This window comes from Phycodurus eques, chromosome 11, assembly GCF_024500275.1.
Source record: "Phycodurus eques isolate BA_2022a chromosome 11, UOR_Pequ_1.1, whole genome shotgun sequence".
In the NCBI taxonomy this organism is placed as follows: Eukaryota; Metazoa; Chordata; class Actinopteri; order Syngnathiformes; family Syngnathidae; genus Phycodurus; species Phycodurus eques.
Genome location: NC_084535.1, coordinates 14315878 through 14334365, shown reverse-complemented (window position 1 = coordinate 14334365; position 18488 = coordinate 14315878). Strand labels below are relative to the sequence as shown.

The window sequence follows — 18488 nt, the reverse complement described above, 5'->3', positions numbered from 1 at the left end:
ATGACTGATTTAATTGTGCTTCATGAATAATTAAATACCTACAGCACTCATCAACCATAAACATAAAGATTCAAGCACAATATTCTAATACTTGCAAACATATAGTCAGTTGTCGACAGCATAATTATTTTCCAACATGTGGTACTGTGATATCCTCCGTGAAAAAGAGCAGAGATGAAAAACAAATCACTGAAATCCTTTCCAGTCAAAAATCAAACACAGTAACTGCATTTAAACTGTTTTCTACTAATAAATACTACCACAGAGGAAGATTTCCTGTTCATTTTGTTCAATAAAACTGTCTGCACTTCAGAATTTGGTGATCAAAGTGAAGATGTGAATAATATGTTGAAGATAACTTTTCATTAAGCAATGTTTCAAAGTTACTGTATATGTTAAAATGCCTGGCTTTACTGTGAGGATTTTACAGCTATTTACTAGTTCATATGCCTCCATGACACAAGAAGACATTGAGGTAATTGTGGAAACTATTATTAATGTATTTAGTGTTCCATTGCCCACGTCATTACCTGCACTGGCCCTATCACACTAGAACTTCTACCAAGTAGAAGACGTTTTTATAATTGGGATTGTGCAGAAACTACTTGAAAACCAAAGATGATTAAGGAATGGGCCAAGGGAGAACCCATTTATATTTTGGTAAAGATCTGGATGAAAACCTGGATTTCCCACATCCCAAAAGCACATGTGGTAGGTTGACGAAGACTCTAAATTGCCCATACGTGTGAATGTGAGTGCGAATGGTTGTTTGTTTATATGTCACCTGCAATTGGCTGGCGACCAGTTCAGGGTGTACCCCGCCTCTCGCCCGAAGATAGCTGGGATAGGCTCCAGCATGCCCGCGACCCTAGTGAGGATAAGCAGTACAGCAAATGGATGGATGGATGGACTTTTGTGGCCTTCTCTGGTTTGATGATGGAATGACATGACACCTTCGGAAATTGAAGAAAAGCAATTCCATCATCATCAAATGAGTAATGGAGATAAATTCTACATTTCTGGTAAAGATCAGTATTATTGCATTTATACAAGATAGGATATCTGTTCCGACACATGTTCCACAACTCAATAACTGCACATAATAGGTTAGGTTAGGTTAGATTTTTTTTTTACCATCTGTGAATTATTTTATTCAATTACTCAGTGACTTAAAGGTGAGCCTATATAAGATCTTATTTCTTTGTGAGAATCAACTCCAAGCTTGTAAACAATGCAAGCCCACAATAGTAACTAACAGCATGCCTACTGCTGTATTTTGTTTTGATTATCTGATTGGCTTGTATTCAATGAGACATACAGAATGTGAGTCTGTTTCTGTCCATTTCTATCAACTTCTTCCAAGAAAAAATATATTTACTGTACAGTAAATAGTTTTGATGTAAAAAAAAAAAAAAAAAAAGTAGCTCGCTATTTCATCCAACACTCAGCATTGCATATTTTTAAAATTATGTATACAGTATATCTGTGCTCTTATTTTTGTTTTGTTGTTGTTGTTGTTGTTGTTTTTTTAAATTGAAGGAACCCGATGTGAACTTCACATTGATGAGTGTGCTTCATCGCCCTGCAAGAATGGAGCCACGTGCATTGACCAGCCTGGTAATTACTTCTGCCAATGTCTGGCTCCATTTAAAGGTAATGAACATTGAGGGAATGGGGACCCCCTCCCGCAAACAAAAAAAAACAAAAACAAAAAAAAGTTAATGAACTTCACATACTATTATTATCTTAACTCACTTCACAGCTCAACAAAATAAGTGCTTCTTAATTTGATAACTGAAGCAAAAGAATAAACGTGATTTATGGAGACTTGTGCTTTCTCATCAACTAAATGTGGAGTTAAAGTGTCATTGTACATTGATATGATCACATAAACAATGCTGGTGCTTTTGGCTAATGTATGATGATTCAAGTAGGTCAAACATTAAGCATATTATAAAGAGCAATGAGGCTAAACTCTTACTACAAAATCAGTTATACTCGGCATTGTTGCAACAGTTGTTTTATTTGTTCATTTGTGGATGCAATGGTAAAGGATGAAATCCATTTCTTAGTTTCCACTTTGTTTTTAATTTCTCACCCAAGGTCAAACTGATCTTTTTGGCCAAAATATTAAATTAAATGCATGATGACAGCTGTATTGACTGCTTCTCCATCTGTTTTTCCCCTACTAATGTAGAAAGTTGAATGTTTATGAATATTAAAATGACCATTTAGGAATCCGCCAATCAAATTGTCAACGCAGTTGGTCCTAAATTCTGTGTACATTTAATTCTTTATTATCACCTAGTATTTCATTCTTATTTCATTTGAATGAAATTAATGCATTGTTAGTTCTTGATGTTCGTCATATGAATATATCTACACGACCATGTTTCCATCATTCAGGAAGGCCTTTCACAAATTCACATTACTATCCTGGTGCCCAATCCCAACCGCATCTCTCCTAATACGGCTTAATAATTCATTTATGTTTTCTATTTACAGTATACAATCTGCTGAGCAAGGAAACGCATACCAAAAGTAATATTTTATTTCAGAGATATTGGTGAATTTAAATACTTAGAAGAAAATTGATGACTGCATCTTTTAGTGGAATGTTTCCAGACCTTTGCTCCCTGTGTTTTTAAGGCATTTACTTTTTCTCAGGCACTAATGTTGACACAGCATCCAATCTGTCATGAGGTTGAGTTCAACAAATCAGACAATAGGGGGGCAGTATTTAAAATGCCCAGCTCTGCCATTGAATTCTATTTCAACAAGGCTGGACGCTCCTGTGTATTCACCCCAGGTCCAAATTGTGACTTGTTACCCTGTGAGGCCAGTAATCCCTGTGAGAATGGAGCCTTTTGTCTGGAAGAGTTGGATGAGGACCATTACCCTTTGGGCTGCCGGTGCCGGTGTCGCCGAGGATTCACAGGCCCCCGCTGTGAAATCAACGCGGATGAGTGCATCTCCAGCCCATGTGTCAATGGATTTTGCTATGATGGTAAAAAAAAAAAAATTCTTACCATGCCAACATGATTAATAATAACATACTTCCACTGTCTGACATTTTACAGATGGGTCAATGCTGAAGCTAATAAGGGTGTAATGTAAATGGAATGATGCCATCTGATAGGATAATCTAGGACACACTGTCTGCAAGAATAGGCTTGCTTATTTGCTTAACATAAAATGAAATCAGTGTTGCTTGAACGTGTACTTGTATAACTGAGTACAAACGAAAAAATAATGTAATCAAAGACGACACATTATATGTGACTACTGCTTAGCCAGAGGATGTACATATACATGTGAAATGTACATTGCAACATTGCAATCATAGCAGGGAGGATTTAAGCAATTGTCATTTATAGCACACCTCTACAGAGGTCCAACATGATAATTTAAAATATTTGCTTTTCCAATTCTGACGAGAAAGAATCATTATACAGTATCTCACTGCATGAACATCTTTTGAATCTTCACATTCATTCCAATGTAGTGAATGAAATGATTGAATGAAGTTTACCCATTGGGAAGTTGGTAAATTGCACATTAATCAACTGATCAACAAGACCTGATGGTCCATGTTGAGTTCCCACCTATTGCAATGAACATGTAAAAGTAAAATTATGCTCTAATTACTATATTATGGGCAGCACGCTTGCATATTGGTTTGCTCACATAGTCAGGAGGTTCTGGTTTCGAACCTTGGCTCTCCACGTTCTCCCCGCGCTTGCATGTATTTAAACATGATTAGTATACATCTTAGGAACTAATTACACAAGTTCCAAAATTATATAAAAAATTAATACTTCATTCAACCAATATCTTTCTTAATGGTCTCGTATTTTGGCTAAGTAGACATCCATGGAATGACTTTCGAACATGGACTTAGTGTCAATTTCATTGAAAAAAAACACCTGGTTTTATCATACGCGTGTCCATAAAAGGCCTCTCTGACAGCTACTTCTGCTTGACCCAGTCTTGTTTCCACTTTGTCCATATTTAGCTAAGACTGCCCCCTTTCCTCTGATTGGTTGCCTTTGTGTAGAAGACCCACTTGTGAGAGCACACGTGTTTGTTATGTTAACACCGCTGGCTTGGGAGCAGAAAGGGAAGGCGGACCTCTTCGCTAGTGACGTAGATAAGCTCGAGAAATTCAAATGACCCGATTTCAGGCCTCTCGGCAGTTAAATGTCTGGAGGCAATAGAGACAATATTACATCCCAAATACTAGAAAAGTTGGTTTGGCAAAATATGTCCCCTTTAAAGGGAGATTTTTTGTTTGTTTCTTTCTTTGTTTAATTCAGCTCTCGATCTGTGTTTATTGTAATTGCTACAGTGTATATTATATTTCCAAAATCATTAAGTTTTTCAATAGTTTTTCGTGGAACAAACTTGTGAGCCTGTGATGCAGTGACTCACTTCATTGAGTTACCTTACACCTCAGCCAACTGTCCAAACTAATCTTGGTTGCAGCCAGTTCACTGCAGGCCAGTGACGCGGTGCCACAGGACCCACTGGCCCGGCGCGCAACACCAGCCAGCCCCATCCCTCGGGGGAGCACTGCAAAGCCACAGTAGCTGAGATGAATAATGCTGCTGCCAACCAGGACCAAAAGCATTTAATGAGAGTAATAGTGGCTACATGCACCAAGACAGAGTGACAGCATAGATTACGTGGTAAATCTTTGGGATAATGAAGAATCCTGGGACCCTAACTGGGGAAGTAATAAATTCACTCCTGTAAGAAGCGCAATTATCTCTGTCACTAGCTAACTGTGCATCAATGTTGTGTTGCAGAGAGAGTGATGCATCCCTTGTCATTAGTAAGTAATGTGTGAGGTGGAAACATTTTATATGCTGCGGAATATTTCACAAAGTAGTGTTAAGAAATTGGCACAATTTGTAATGTGAAAAAAAAATCCTCTTTCTCCTTCACTTTGGTTCACCTGAACTGTGAACTCAGATAGTGTGGAAACAATGACAAGCCTTCAAGACATTTATTGAGAAAAAGAAGAATAAGTGAAATGGGTGTAAGGGCAAAAAAGGCCAGTGGCCAGACAGGTTAATTTAGAGATGGTTAAAGTGTCGGCCCCTTTCAGACTGATGCACTGAGTGCTGCTGTGTCACATACAGTACATGCAGCAGGCTGGACTATTAGAACAATCCATTTGTTTTTAACAGTTTAACAGCTGTGATTAAAAGGATTGCAGCACACTGAGAAACTGATTAAAATTAGCTCTGTAGAAATGGAGTGCTACCTGCTGATAGTGGTGAATAATAATTGATGATGCAAGGTGATGTAAGTAAATTGCTGATCTTGTTTCAGTTGTAGATGGCTTTTATTGCCTTTGCAGTCCTGGTTATGCTGGCCTGCGATGTGAGAAAGACATTGACGACTGTATGAACAATCTGTGCAGTAGCAATTCAATATGTAAGGACCTCCATCTGGTAAGTTAGACAGTTTTTTTCCCTTTTCAATATGGCTGTATAATGGAGTGATGTAATAGACTTTAAAAGGACCTCAAAATGAAAATGTGTCCCATAAATTAATGCAGATGGTAATTACCAATACATATGGAGTCAAGTGACTCCACCTAAGGTACATCCGATGGCCTGATGACAATTACGTTTTTACTGTATGGTGACATGCTTGCTGTAGTAAAATATACACAGCTGTGTGATATCATTATTATTAATTGGGTATCCAAAGGGAGAGAAAATTTAGCACCATGTATTCATACCATCAGGATTGTGTAGGCAGTACCAGCAGACTGTCTAGGTCTTATTGAGGGATTTATTCACCATCTGAGTGAGTCAATTTGCTAGCTAGATGTACCATGGGAACATAATTTAAGATTGACAAAGCAAGCAAGTGGTAAATCGTACATTTCCTTTACTGTCCAAAATAATCTAACTAACTTCCTTGCCACTTGTACTTTATTTCATATATAATTTGGATTCAAGATTTTTAGCTCCAACTAGATAACTGTGTGCTGTTTGAAAATGGGAAGAGGTGATAAAAACAATGGATTGTAATTGTTGGACTACATCTGCTTTATTTTTTAAAATAACAGGTAATGTCTGATTTCTCTCTCTCTGTCATACAAATATCTATAGAAACACTACTTCCAATGAAGTTTGTGTAAAATGTTGATAAAAGCAGAATACGATGATTTGCAAATCCTTTTCAAACTATGTTCAATTGAATACACTACAAAGGCGAGCTATGTATACAACTTCAGTTGCTCAACAGTCTGGGGTCTCCGTTGGTGTATTTTGCGCTTCATAACATTCCACACATTTTCAATGTGAGACAGGTCTGGACTGCTGGCAGGTCAGTCTTGTACTCACACTCTTTTACTACAAAGTCACAATGTTGTAACGGCTTGGCATTGTCTTGCTGAAATAAGAAGGGACCTCCCTGAAATTGTGAAAGTGCCGGAAGTATCGCAACCATTGTTATGAGTGTATAACGACAAGAGTGTCATGGGTTTAATTAATAGTTGGTATCATTTTTGCACTTGTATCCACAGAGTTTGAAGGGCAACAAATGTAAATTGTGAAGCTCGCATGATTTTTATTTGTTCATGTCTTAACCGTTATGCTAGAATTGTATTTCAATGGGACACCACCATTTGCTTCTCAGTTGAGAATCGACAGTACCTCTGCTGATTGCACACAAGTTGTGCATTCCATCTGACCTTAGTTTTTTTCCATAGCTCAGTCAATCAATTCCATGTAATTGACAGAATTCTTAACAATGATCTAATTGATAATCATGCCCTGTGCAACCAGTCCAGGGTGTAGTCTGCTTTTCACCCAAAAGTCAGCTGGAATAGAATACAGCTCTTATCATGCCAATCCATAATATAAACTATTTTCTACACTGGAATGTATTATTTTTCTCCCCCTAAACTCATTATGAAGACTTTTTTTTTCAAATAGTCTTGTTTACAGCCCAGCCATCTATCTCTCTGAATGCAGTGTCCTATGGAGCTTATTTTGGAAAATTGCTGTCCCTGAAGGTGATTTAGCAGCAAAAATGAGATTATGTTCTATTGCCAGGGGTAGAAAATCAGAATATTCTGGAGGTATCTAATTTATCATGAGATGGCTACACTCAACATCCCCCCAGCACCTACCAGTCATATGAGGAAAACTTTAACCGCACCATCCCTCCCCCATAACATACACAATACAGATTAGAATACCTTCAACCTGCAGCATCCAGGACCTTTAGTCAAAACATTGGCAATGACTAATCTTGGAAAAAAACCTTTGGCCACACAAGTGCAACAATCCCTTATGCAAAGTGCAATCTAAATAAAACCATTAATCTTCCATGCTACGATTAGTTGTACTAATGCAGATAGCAATGATGAAATAAAGGACATATCGTTCACATGATGTTAGAAACAGAGGCAGTAAACTAAGAGACAAATAAACCAGATATATTTTAAATATTTGTCCAAAATATGCAGATGACGTTGCTGTATTCTAGGTGGAAGTTATCATATTATGCCTTGAATGACACAAGCTGAATACAAGCTTTCATATTATCCACAGGGTGAGCGGGAGGGAAAAATCCATATGCAGTGTTGCAAAATGTACAAGTGTGACTCTTCCACAGTTCAAATTCCCAAATGAAGTGCATATTTGATGCGAGTGGGGAACTGTACTGAACATTGCATTCAGGAAAATGATATGCCAGCATTTGTATGTTAAAATGTAACAAAGTGACGTAAGCAATCCAAACAGATGTATACCGTTCCGTAAACCATTTTCCACGCTAATGGGAAGACTTCTTTGTTCTTCTTGTTGTCGTTGTAATGCAGAGTTATGAGTGTGTATGTCACTCTGGCTGGGAGGGAGAGTACTGCCAACAAGAAATTGATGAATGTTTGTCACAGCCCTGCAAAAACAACGCCACCTGCACGGAACTCAACGGCTACAAGTAGGTTAATGCGCTAGCGCCAGGGCACTAGGGGCCATAATCTCCTGTTGGTGTGTAAATCAGTATTTTACGTGCCTGGCTTGCAAGTTTTCAAGTTACGCTGATTCTGCCATAATGACTTCTGATACACCCCTCGCGCATACCCGGCCAGTTTGCAGGTAACGGCTTGAAAGGCGCGACTCATTGAAGTCTGCAGATGGGTAGAATTCTCGGAATGTGGATTTTTCCTGAGACATGTGAAACCCTTTGAAATCCACTCGAAGACTATGTCACACTTTAAATGTGAAATTAACCTTTGTAGAGTAAACGGAAGTTATTGGTCGCCTGTGAGACCTCAGCACTGCTCATCTAACAGGGTAAGGGGTATTTGTTTTTGTGTTCTCTAATCTCTATTACATATTGTACAATATACGTAATTGATTTGTAATACTGTGCTCATGAGTGAACGCGTTTGGAAGGCCATCAATAAGAACGCGAGTGAGGCAGTTGATCATCAGCAATGCCCAGCAACCATGCTAGCGGCACACATGGAGCAGCGTTACTTAAATGGCGATGACATGGATCAAATATAAACCAAATTATTCCATATCTAACACACCATCGTGCCAACAAGATGACTGCAGTTGTTGTAAGTGGCACTTTCAGACAAACTCCCAAGACATCATGCAGGATGTTTGAAACAAAAATGTCGCTCGCAGCACATTTATGAAAATTAATTAATTAATTCTGCATGATATGGTGACGTTCAGCCGTCGATCACCGTAATATGGTCAGGACACTTTATGGCCGTTGAGCAGTCTGCGATGTGGCATCAGCATGCCGAGTCAGCCGTCAGGCCGCCAGCAGCAGCCATTGGAGGCTCGGCGCAAACGGGCGAATCAAAATGTGCAATATGATGTTTCATCTTCCCAGGGTGCTAGACTTACTGCAGACTCTGGAGCTAAAGTCTTGGGCAGAATTAGGGTTACTCCACCCAAAGTGCGCACGTGGCCAGAAGACGCGCAAGTGATACACTTAAGTGGATGGCAAAATGGGTGCAGAGGGAAAAGAGCGAAGCTGCGCGCCTTTTCTGACTTAAGCATACGGGAGAATATAGCCCTAGGTGCATCAGTCATTAAATTTAAAAACAAAACAGACAAAAAAAATGAATTGACACTGGCACGTAAAACAAATGAGTCAATGATTGGCTCACAGCATGAAAAAATTTCCAAATGTATGACTCATTTGAGACAGTCAACCTGTTCCAGCAGAGAAAACCAGAGGGATGGAAGGAAATGCAATGTGGAGTGTTTTAGTACTCACTGCCACCAAGTGGAATATTCACCCGCTGCTTCAATACAATAGATCCGAAGCAAACACTCTTAATCGCTTTGTTGCTGCACTGAAACTGCATACGTACTATATTTTAAGGCCACTCCAGTGATTGGGGAAGCCCCGCTCAGGTGCTAGACTGGTTGTTTAGCATTTGGATGGTTGCAAATTCAATCTCTGACTTGTAAGAGCCCTTTGTGCACCTGCAAGGTAAAAAGGGATCACCTGGGGAGTCCTCCCGGCAGCTGTTTAGGATTATGGTATCAGTGACTGGAACTGAAACACCTGAAATAGTGACGTCCACCCTAATAGATGCCATGTCTCAAATGTCAAGGCACGTCCTCCTTTTGAAACAAGTCCGTACTCCAAATCAAGGCCTCCTTTTTTCCTCTCAGAAAAATAAAACAGGTGGTAACTGTAATTACTTTAATATGACTGATACTATCATGCAATTACAATCACAATGCACTCGGTGAGTTATAATGCTGCTCACACACAGACGTCAAAGACTTACCTCTTGAGCACAGCTGAATAGCTGTACATTGCTAAACAAGCAGTACCTGGACTGAAGCATGTAAACAATCTGTCAGATGATTTAAAGTGTGCCACTCGGATGTTCTAAACAAGATCTTACCTTATGTAGAGAGATTTTTTTCTGGCGTTAAAGTTCCGCCCACTCTGCCTCTTTCAAACCTGCTTAGGGACTTGCCATTTATTTGAGTTTTCTAAACCTGATGTATGTTGTAATTCTGCAACCCTAATGAGGATAATAGTTGGTATAGAAAATGGATGGAGGGCTATACAGTGGTAACTTGACTTACAAAGGCACCAGTTTACTACTTGTAGTTTTTGAAGTTATGAGCCATCACTTGGTTGATTTTTTTTTGCTTTGTGTTGTGAGCCAAAATGTGTATTAGGAACAATCCTCAGATAAACTGCCACTCGAATGAACTGGAAAAACAAGGACCGCGACAATTGCCAATGCAATGAATACTAGAATGTGTGTGTGTGTGTGTTACTTTATAAAACCAGTTTATTTCATTACATTCTTTTTTTGTATGTTTTGTTCTGGGCATACTGTATATTGATATTATAAAATCTTTTTTTTTTTTCTTAAAAGCATGTTACAAAAAGTGTGGTGTGTTTCGGTGGCTGGAACAAATTTAATGGCATTCCAATTCTTCAAATAGGGAAAAATGTAATGTACAAGCTTTGTTACGGAATGAATTAAACTTACAAGTCAAGGTTCCACTGTATTGTAATACATATGGTTTGCAATTTTGAGCCATTCAATCTGATCTTTTCAGCAGCAATTTTGGCAATGGTATCTATTGAAGTTGTTTATTTATGCAGTAATATTCAGTATGTGGTACCTTTACTCAGTAAGGTTGCAATAAAAAAATACATATATACAATATATATATACATATATATATATATATATATATATATATATATATATATATATATATATATTGTGTATATTGTGTATGTATATATATATATATATATATATATAATATTTTTTTAACTGGGACATTTCCATTTTGGGTATATCCAAGGTGTTTGTGCTCACCAGGCTGGACAGGTGTGAACTGTGCTGAGGAAGTGAATGAGTGTAAATCTGGGCCTTGTCTAAATGGAACTCAGTGTCAGGAGTCACATGTAACTGGGGATTTCTTCTGCACCTGCCCCCCTTTTCTCAGCGGCCTATTGTGCAACCAGCCTTATGACCCATGTGATCCCCTCCACAATCCCTGCCTGCACAACTCCACCTGCCTGACACGCTCCGATGGAATGGCCTTCTGCGAATGCCCAGCTGGTGAGTGTGCACATGGCCTTATCATCATATTGAAGGGTTGTTGTTTTTTTAAATTAAGCTAGTGTAACTACACTAATACCTTATTTCATTCAGGCTGCCAGGCTAATTTTAAGTACAGACAGGCTATATTGGAAGCCTGTCTGTACTTGTCTGGAACAAGAGCATCATTTTTACTTTCCTCCCATCACTGAAATCTAAAAGCTCCTGACAGCAATATGGCACATTTTGGTCAAAAAGAGTCGGCACAGTGAACGAGTGGTTAGTATATCTGCCTCACAGTTTTGAGGACCCGGTTTCAAATCCGACGCCGCTCGTGTGGAGTTTGCATACTCTCCCCATGCCTGCGTGGGTTTTCTCCCAGAGCTCCCGTTTCCTCCCACATCCCAAACACATGCATGGGAGGTTAATTGAAGACTAAATTGCCCGTAGATGTGAATGTGAGTGTGAATGGTTGTCTGTTTATATGTGCCCTGCAATTGGCTGAAGACCAGTTTGAAGATAGCTGGGATAGGCTCCAGCAGCCCGTGAACCTAGTGAGGATAAGCGGTAAAGAATGGATGGATGGATGAATAAGTGAATTTTAACAAGTACTAATGAAGATTTATAGTTTGATGGCTAAAATTGATGGCTAAAAGCTAAATTAAGATAAATAGAAATAGAGAACACATGGAATCACAGCCTTGGGAATCCCTGAAGAAAGTGATCACTGTCTCTTGCTCAAATTTAAGTGTGTAACATGTAAAAAGAAGTCACTGACAGTTTTGAGAACTGTATATTTTGTCAAGCAATCTCATGTAGGTCGTGCATGATTTTAGTGAATCTTAGTTTCAAAGGTTGTCTGTTTCGACTCACAAAATAAATTTTCCCCACTAAAAAGTTTGTCAAAACAGCTGTAGAACTAAACTGAAGCTGCTGCCACAATTTCACCTTTCCCCATCCAAGCATATGGTCATGATTTGCATTCATTTGTATATTTTACCATTTTTTTCCCAAACACGCTTATGCTGTGGGCTGTTTGGTGACTACAAATATTTGTTTTTCTTCTAGCCCAGGAAACTCGCAATGAATTTGGAGTCCGTATGAACCAGTAAGTTTAAGCACCACCTGTCAGGCAGCAAGCAATGCATGCTAATAAGATAGAGGTATATATTGGTTGGACTGTTGATTTAAATCGATCTAAAAAACAATATTAAAACTTGGATTTTAAATAAAATTAGATTAAAAAAAAACATTTACATTGATGAGGTGACTGACCTCTTGACAGATTTAAGTTGATACTTGAGGAATTGTTGCACGTTCAATGGCTCTAAAGCATTGATATCGCTGTTCTGTGTCTAATGGCTCCATCAGTGTAAAGAGGAAACGATGTTTCCAGATATAAATAGAGCGGCTGGGTTGATTTCTGAAGGCTTCCTTGGAGAGGAATAAGAAATTAGGTGGTTGCTGAATACATTACGCCAAGAGCTTTGCGTGGGCTCGCTCGTTCTCACTTCACACAAGCCTGATGACGCATTCCTCCCATTATTATTCAACATACATTTATCCTACATAGCTACTAGTTGTTGAATTGTTTTTTCATGTTTTTATTTTGTAAACTAAGTTCAATAAATGACATTTCATAAGGGCAGATTATATCCTGATTCTAGAGGTGGGTAGGAATGCACTACATTTACTCCCGTTACATTTACTCACGTAAGTATTTTGGATAAATTGTACTTGCCAGAGTAGTTTTAATCCATCATACTTATTACATTTACTTGAGTATTTATGTTAGGGAGAAACGGTACTTTTACTCCGTTACAGTGATCTACATGACACTCGCTACTTTTTTTAATCAGATATTGCATGCGCAATCTATTTTTAGACTTTGCCTTCGACTTCCACATAGGGCGCTGTTGCGCGAACCCAACGTGATCATTAGTGTAATTTGAATCCAGTTCACCAATCAAACAGCACAACGCAGCCACATGGGCGCACACAAAGCCTTCCCGGGTCGATCAAAGTGATTTATATTGGGTGAAAAAATCCGCCGCACGACTCATGTTTACATTACAGACTCCGAAATACAACAGCTGTCATGCATCTTTGTCTTCAATTGTGACCCCCCAAACTTGGATTATTTCAACGCACACTTGAGAAGACACCTTGCGGTAAATTGCAGATGTTTTTGTTGTTGTTTTGACTGTGCAACATTAGCTCTATTTTATGGTCATAATAAGTAACTGTAAAGCATGCATCTTTGGGGTACGTTCTATAATCTCTCTCTCACTCGCTCGGACACGCATACATACACACGCACACACTATCAATAAGTCTGGTCAACAAACAGCTTCTTCATTCAGTCATTTTAGTGAATAAAGCAACAAAATAACTTTCTGTTAGTAATGCATGTGTTTTAGGCCACTTAAAAATGTAAATGGTGGCAGCCTGGTAGGTGTTTGTGGACTCCCACATTAAGAGTGAATGTGATTGGTGACTCCTGAACACAGCCACATGCCAGTTATAAGAGGGAGTATGTCCTTGTGCAACCAGATTTATTTGATTACTATTATTATTATTTCATTTGAACTTTATTTAACCAGGTAAAAGACTAGTTGAGACAGAACATATCTTTTGCAATGGTGACCTGAACAAGATTGTTTCAGTTTATTTTCACCTCCCCTCTCAAAAACATTTTTTTTATAAATCAATACAGTTGTGTAAATTCTGTCACATTAATGGTGGAAAATGTTTTAAAATTATTTACTTTGGTCTAAATTCTTTTACATCACAAAAACCTGACATTTAATGAAGGGTGTGTAGACCTTTTATATCCACTGCAGTCTTGTTCCTGTTTTCGTATCTCTCCCTGTTGAGCCTATTGTGCTGTTTAACAAGTGGAAAGAAAATAGCATAAAACCATTTCCTGGAGCTGAATTTGCCTTAATTTGTGATTTTACAAAGGGTTTATTCATCATTTGTTATTTTATAATATGTTTTAGATTAAGTGATATAGTTCAGTGTAGCGTATATGGGTTAAATACAATTTTTATTAATTTAGGAGAAAAGAATGACCTGGAAGCGACGCCTGTGTCACTTCCGGTTTATCGTAATTTTAAATTACAGCGTTATAAATCGAGGTATTTTATATATAAAAGGGGCACCACGTCGCTTTTTATGTGGATAAAATTTAGGGAAAACGATGAAGCCTTTTTATCAGTCTCGTAATCTGAAGGTTCCTACACTTTAGGAAACCTTGATAAGAGTTCTAGACATCCAGAGGTTTTTTTCCTCGAACCCAAATACACACAACAATGCAGGTAGTGAATTTTGTAATGTAATGATCTAACATGGAGAATCTACAGGGACAGAACACAAAACAAAAAAAGTACAGACGAACATTGGCAAAGGAAAATGATTTGTGATGTGAGATTGGTAGAATGAGCGTGTAGTGAATGCATATAGCCATATTACATACCACTGATTCCCAACCATTGTGCCGTGAGAGATTAACAGGGGTGCTGCGGGAATTTAGTATATTTTACACAATTTGTCCCAAAATTATCATTTATTACTTACAAATATATCTTCCACATATAACGGATTGAATGCATCAGCCAACAATGGAGGAGGACGCGGTTATCTGGTATTTACTCCTCAGCATATGGCTGTTAACCATGGTAAGGAGAAAAATTGTTATCCATGAGGAGACTGAGGGCAGCAAGAAAACAGACTGCTGCAGTAAAGTGAAGACTATGGATTATAAAGGGTCATTTTTGCTCCTAGTAGATATGTGCGTTTTAAATAAATGTGCAAACCTCAACTCAAAATTGGCCCCAAAAAAGAAGAGCAAAGTTTTGACAAACATGGCAATGGAGGAAGTATCATCGAGGTGCCCTTGAATAAGATCCCAGCCCCATTATTAATGATTTTACTAAAAAGTGTATGTACATACCTTTGCTAAAGGAAGTAGCAAGCATCAATAGCAAGAGGAGGCACACAGAGCCGAGTAAATACCTTGCATTCGGAAAGTGTCACTTGCATCATTTCAACTGACTCAAACTAAAAGACAGCCATTACCCTAGGCCCATTGAGAGTACTTTTAAAGGGATTTCTAAAACATTGTCAACGTGCAGTTTAGTTTTGTCTCCAAAAGTGCTCTGTGGGCACCTGCGGGCCAAGAACAAGGAATTAGAACCAGAGCAAGCTGTAAAAAGGAAATCCTCCCTTGATGGAACGAAGTTTTGGAGAAGTTGTCCCTTGTTTCACTGACTCACCTCTGAGCCATTGGCCAGAAGGCCAAGAGACCAAAAGGCTCCTTTGTTGTTCACGAGGGAACGCCTGGAGGGAGGTACAGACCTGAGAAAAGAAACAAATGAAAGGGCAAGCGTAAGGGCAGAGGTCAGGGTGAGACTTAGTAGACGATGAGCGCAACAACTGAAAGTTGTCATATCCAGTAGTTATATACAGTATATTTCAAGAATATCAGCATATAGGGAGTGAATGTTGGCCATGTGGCCTTTCAAGGGTGTCTCTTGCAGCTTGGAGTAGAGGTACAATAATGGGCGTAGGTTCATTGAAATAGGGTGCCACAGATTCACTGGTTGAAAGCTATTTTTGGTTGATATTTGGAATGCTGAACTTAAACGTAAGCATTGACCTTGAAGGAAAATAGTTTTTAATTGCTCCACTCACATGTCCAGAATCTTATCGACAAAAATGTGCAGCATTACCAAAGTCAAATTCAGTCTATAATAAACGCTTAATCATAATATATAATGTAATATTTATAGGTTCCTTTTCTAACACCTCAAGGTACAAGGAGCAAATGTAGTAGGGCAAATCAACAAAAAGACAAATAAAGTCAAATATGCAATTCAATTAACTGAATAAAATCGTAAACATATTAGTAAAAGCACTATACCACCAAAGGTTATATGCAGTACATGCAAATGTATTGCTGCACTACCTGTTATTTCTACATAAACATAAATTGGTTTATTATGTTTCTTATTATATTTGATCATTTTTGACATATATTTTTCAGTCTTATTGATGCTCTAATGACTTACCTAAATTTAATTCAAGTACATTGTGTGGGACCATCACATGTAAAATAAATAAATAAAAAAACCTTCAATGTCCCAAATACTCCCAGAGGTATTCCTCGCCAGATGGAGAATGAGCCTCTTTGTTTGCATGACATGATACCTACGCTTTCACCTACCACAAGCTTGAGACTGTGTCGCAACAAACAGTTAGTTAATGAGCAACTGTGAAGCTATGCCAACACGAGAAGTGGCACATACAGTAGCCGATGTGATGTTGGAAAAGATGACTTAAAGACGCCATAATATTCACTTTGTGATAATTTGATTTCTTGGACAACATTGATCATTTAGTCACTTTACAACAAATTGGCTTTCAGGTACATTCAGTCACTACTCAATACACGGACAGATTGGTTAGCGAAAATGAAAAAGGGCCTTCCTAAATCTTTTTTTTTAACTTTTCCTGTTACTATTGACTGCAGCTATTCATCCTTTTCCATCTCAACCTATCTTCTACATCCACTCTCTCTACCAACTATATTAGGTCTTCATCTGGCTCTCTTGCCTGGCAGGTCCATCCTCTTCATACCAATATATTCGTTATCTCTCCTCTGAACGTGACTAAACCATCAAAGTCTGGTCTCTCTAACTTTGTCTCCAAAACATCTAATCTTGGCTGTCCCATTCTAGAGGTCATTTGTCCAACCTGGTTACTCCTAAGGAGAACCTTAACCTGCCCACCTCCAGCTCTGCTTTCTGTCATGTCTACAGTGCCATAGTCTCTCATCACACATCATGGCTGACCTTACCCTTCAGCCTACCAGGGACTGTTCTATCACATAACACACCTCACACTTTCCTCCGTGCATTCCAACCTGCTTGGATCTGTTTCTTCACCTCCTTTCCACACTCACCATTGCTATGGACTGTTGACCCTAAGTATTTAAAGTCCTCTATCTTCGCCAACTCATCTCCCTGGAGCTTCACACTTTCCCCTTGAACCATGCTCGTAAACTTCTAGCCTTACGGCCTTTCCACCTGATTTAACTCCAGAACCCATAGAATCCCTTCTCTTACTTATAATGTCAACCTACTCCCTAGCTTTTCCTGTCATAGCCCCAACATTACTTTCAGCACTACTTTCATTTTTAGGCTCTGTATTATCCTCTTCTCTTTCTGCTTATGGACAACCTTTCCTCCTCGTTTTCATCTTTGACTTACAGTAGCTGAATTTCTGCTGGTAGCCTGTAGTTTAACTGCGCTGAAGACAGTCGATTTTCACCCAGGCTGCGACCAATCCGGTATGAAGTTCTTAGAATAAATACTCATAATTGTTTGCCAAAGTTTTACATTGGATGTCCATCCTGATGCAACCCTCTGCATTTATCTGGGCTTGGAAACAACCTACGATTTCCACTGTCACTAAGGATTTGTAAAGTAATACTAACCAGCCAATAATTACATAAAAAAAAATAAAAATAAAAAAATCTAACAGTACCTGAACTCTCTCCACATGAGACAAAAATAGTACCGATTATTTTGTGAATAGATTGTAATTTGAAAGACAGTCAGCGGTACTACTTGAGCTGAACTAAACGAATCTTCATTGTTTTTTTGTTTTTTTGAATGACTTCTGGGACATATACCCCAAAGGTCTGTGCAGTATGGTGAATTCCTTAAATTTTGCCGTCAACTGAAAACATTGGGGTTTGCTATCAAATGAAACAAGAAACGAGATCAACAGTACAGCTTTTATTTTCAGATGCACTCCTCACAAAAATTAAGGGATATTCGGCTTAAGTAAGTTGACCTCTTAAACTTTTGAATGTTTAAAAGAAGGTCAATGTTTGTGTACTTTTTGCACAACTTTCTGTTCTCCAAGGATATTTTTCCCCATGTCATCCCTTTGTTCTGTATATATTCATCTATATTTTTCCGGTCACGCTACATACAGTACGTATATGTGCAGTCTATTATTTTGGCGCACATGCAGGAGCGCACAAATAGAGAGTGTAGCCCATCCGTGTGCTACGGTCTGAGAATGCTAATAACGCTCCATCACTGAGGGCAAAGGGTGTTTTGTTCTGACTCAGTTTTTAGCTCCAAGACGTCTGTTTCATTTCTAGAGAACAGCTGCATTTAAAAAGAGAATTCCTGGGTGGACTCAGTTCTCCTCATAAAAATTCACCATTGTTAGTGGCAAGTATCATGTTGGAGTTTAACCCCCGAGCCCTTCACAGCAGGTCTCTAATGGAGCCGTGACTCGAGGCTAGTTTCAGTGTGGTTTCAGTGAATTGTAGGATACTTTTGTCCTGAGCCACCCCTTTTTGCCTGTTCTTTATATGTATATTTTTTCCCTC

General features: G+C 38.6%; 1 protein-coding gene across 10 annotated transcripts in view; it reads left to right on the top strand.

Moving 5' to 3' along the window:
• eys (eyes shut homolog) overlaps positions 1-18488 on the top strand; it is a 259849-nt gene that overhangs the window by 121461 nt on the left and 119900 nt on the right. For all 10 annotated transcript variants that reach the window (XM_061690335.1, XM_061690334.1, XM_061690329.1 and 7 more), the window contains 5 exons: positions 1540-1653; positions 2810-3007; positions 5338-5459; positions 7847-7965; positions 10983-11098. In XM_061690335.1, the coding sequence (XP_061546319.1) occupies positions 1540-1653; positions 2810-3007; positions 5338-5459; positions 7847-7965; positions 10983-11098 (669 nt within the window). The remainder of the gene's footprint in view (positions 1-1539; positions 1654-2809; positions 3008-5337; positions 5460-7846; positions 7966-10982; positions 11099-18488) is intronic.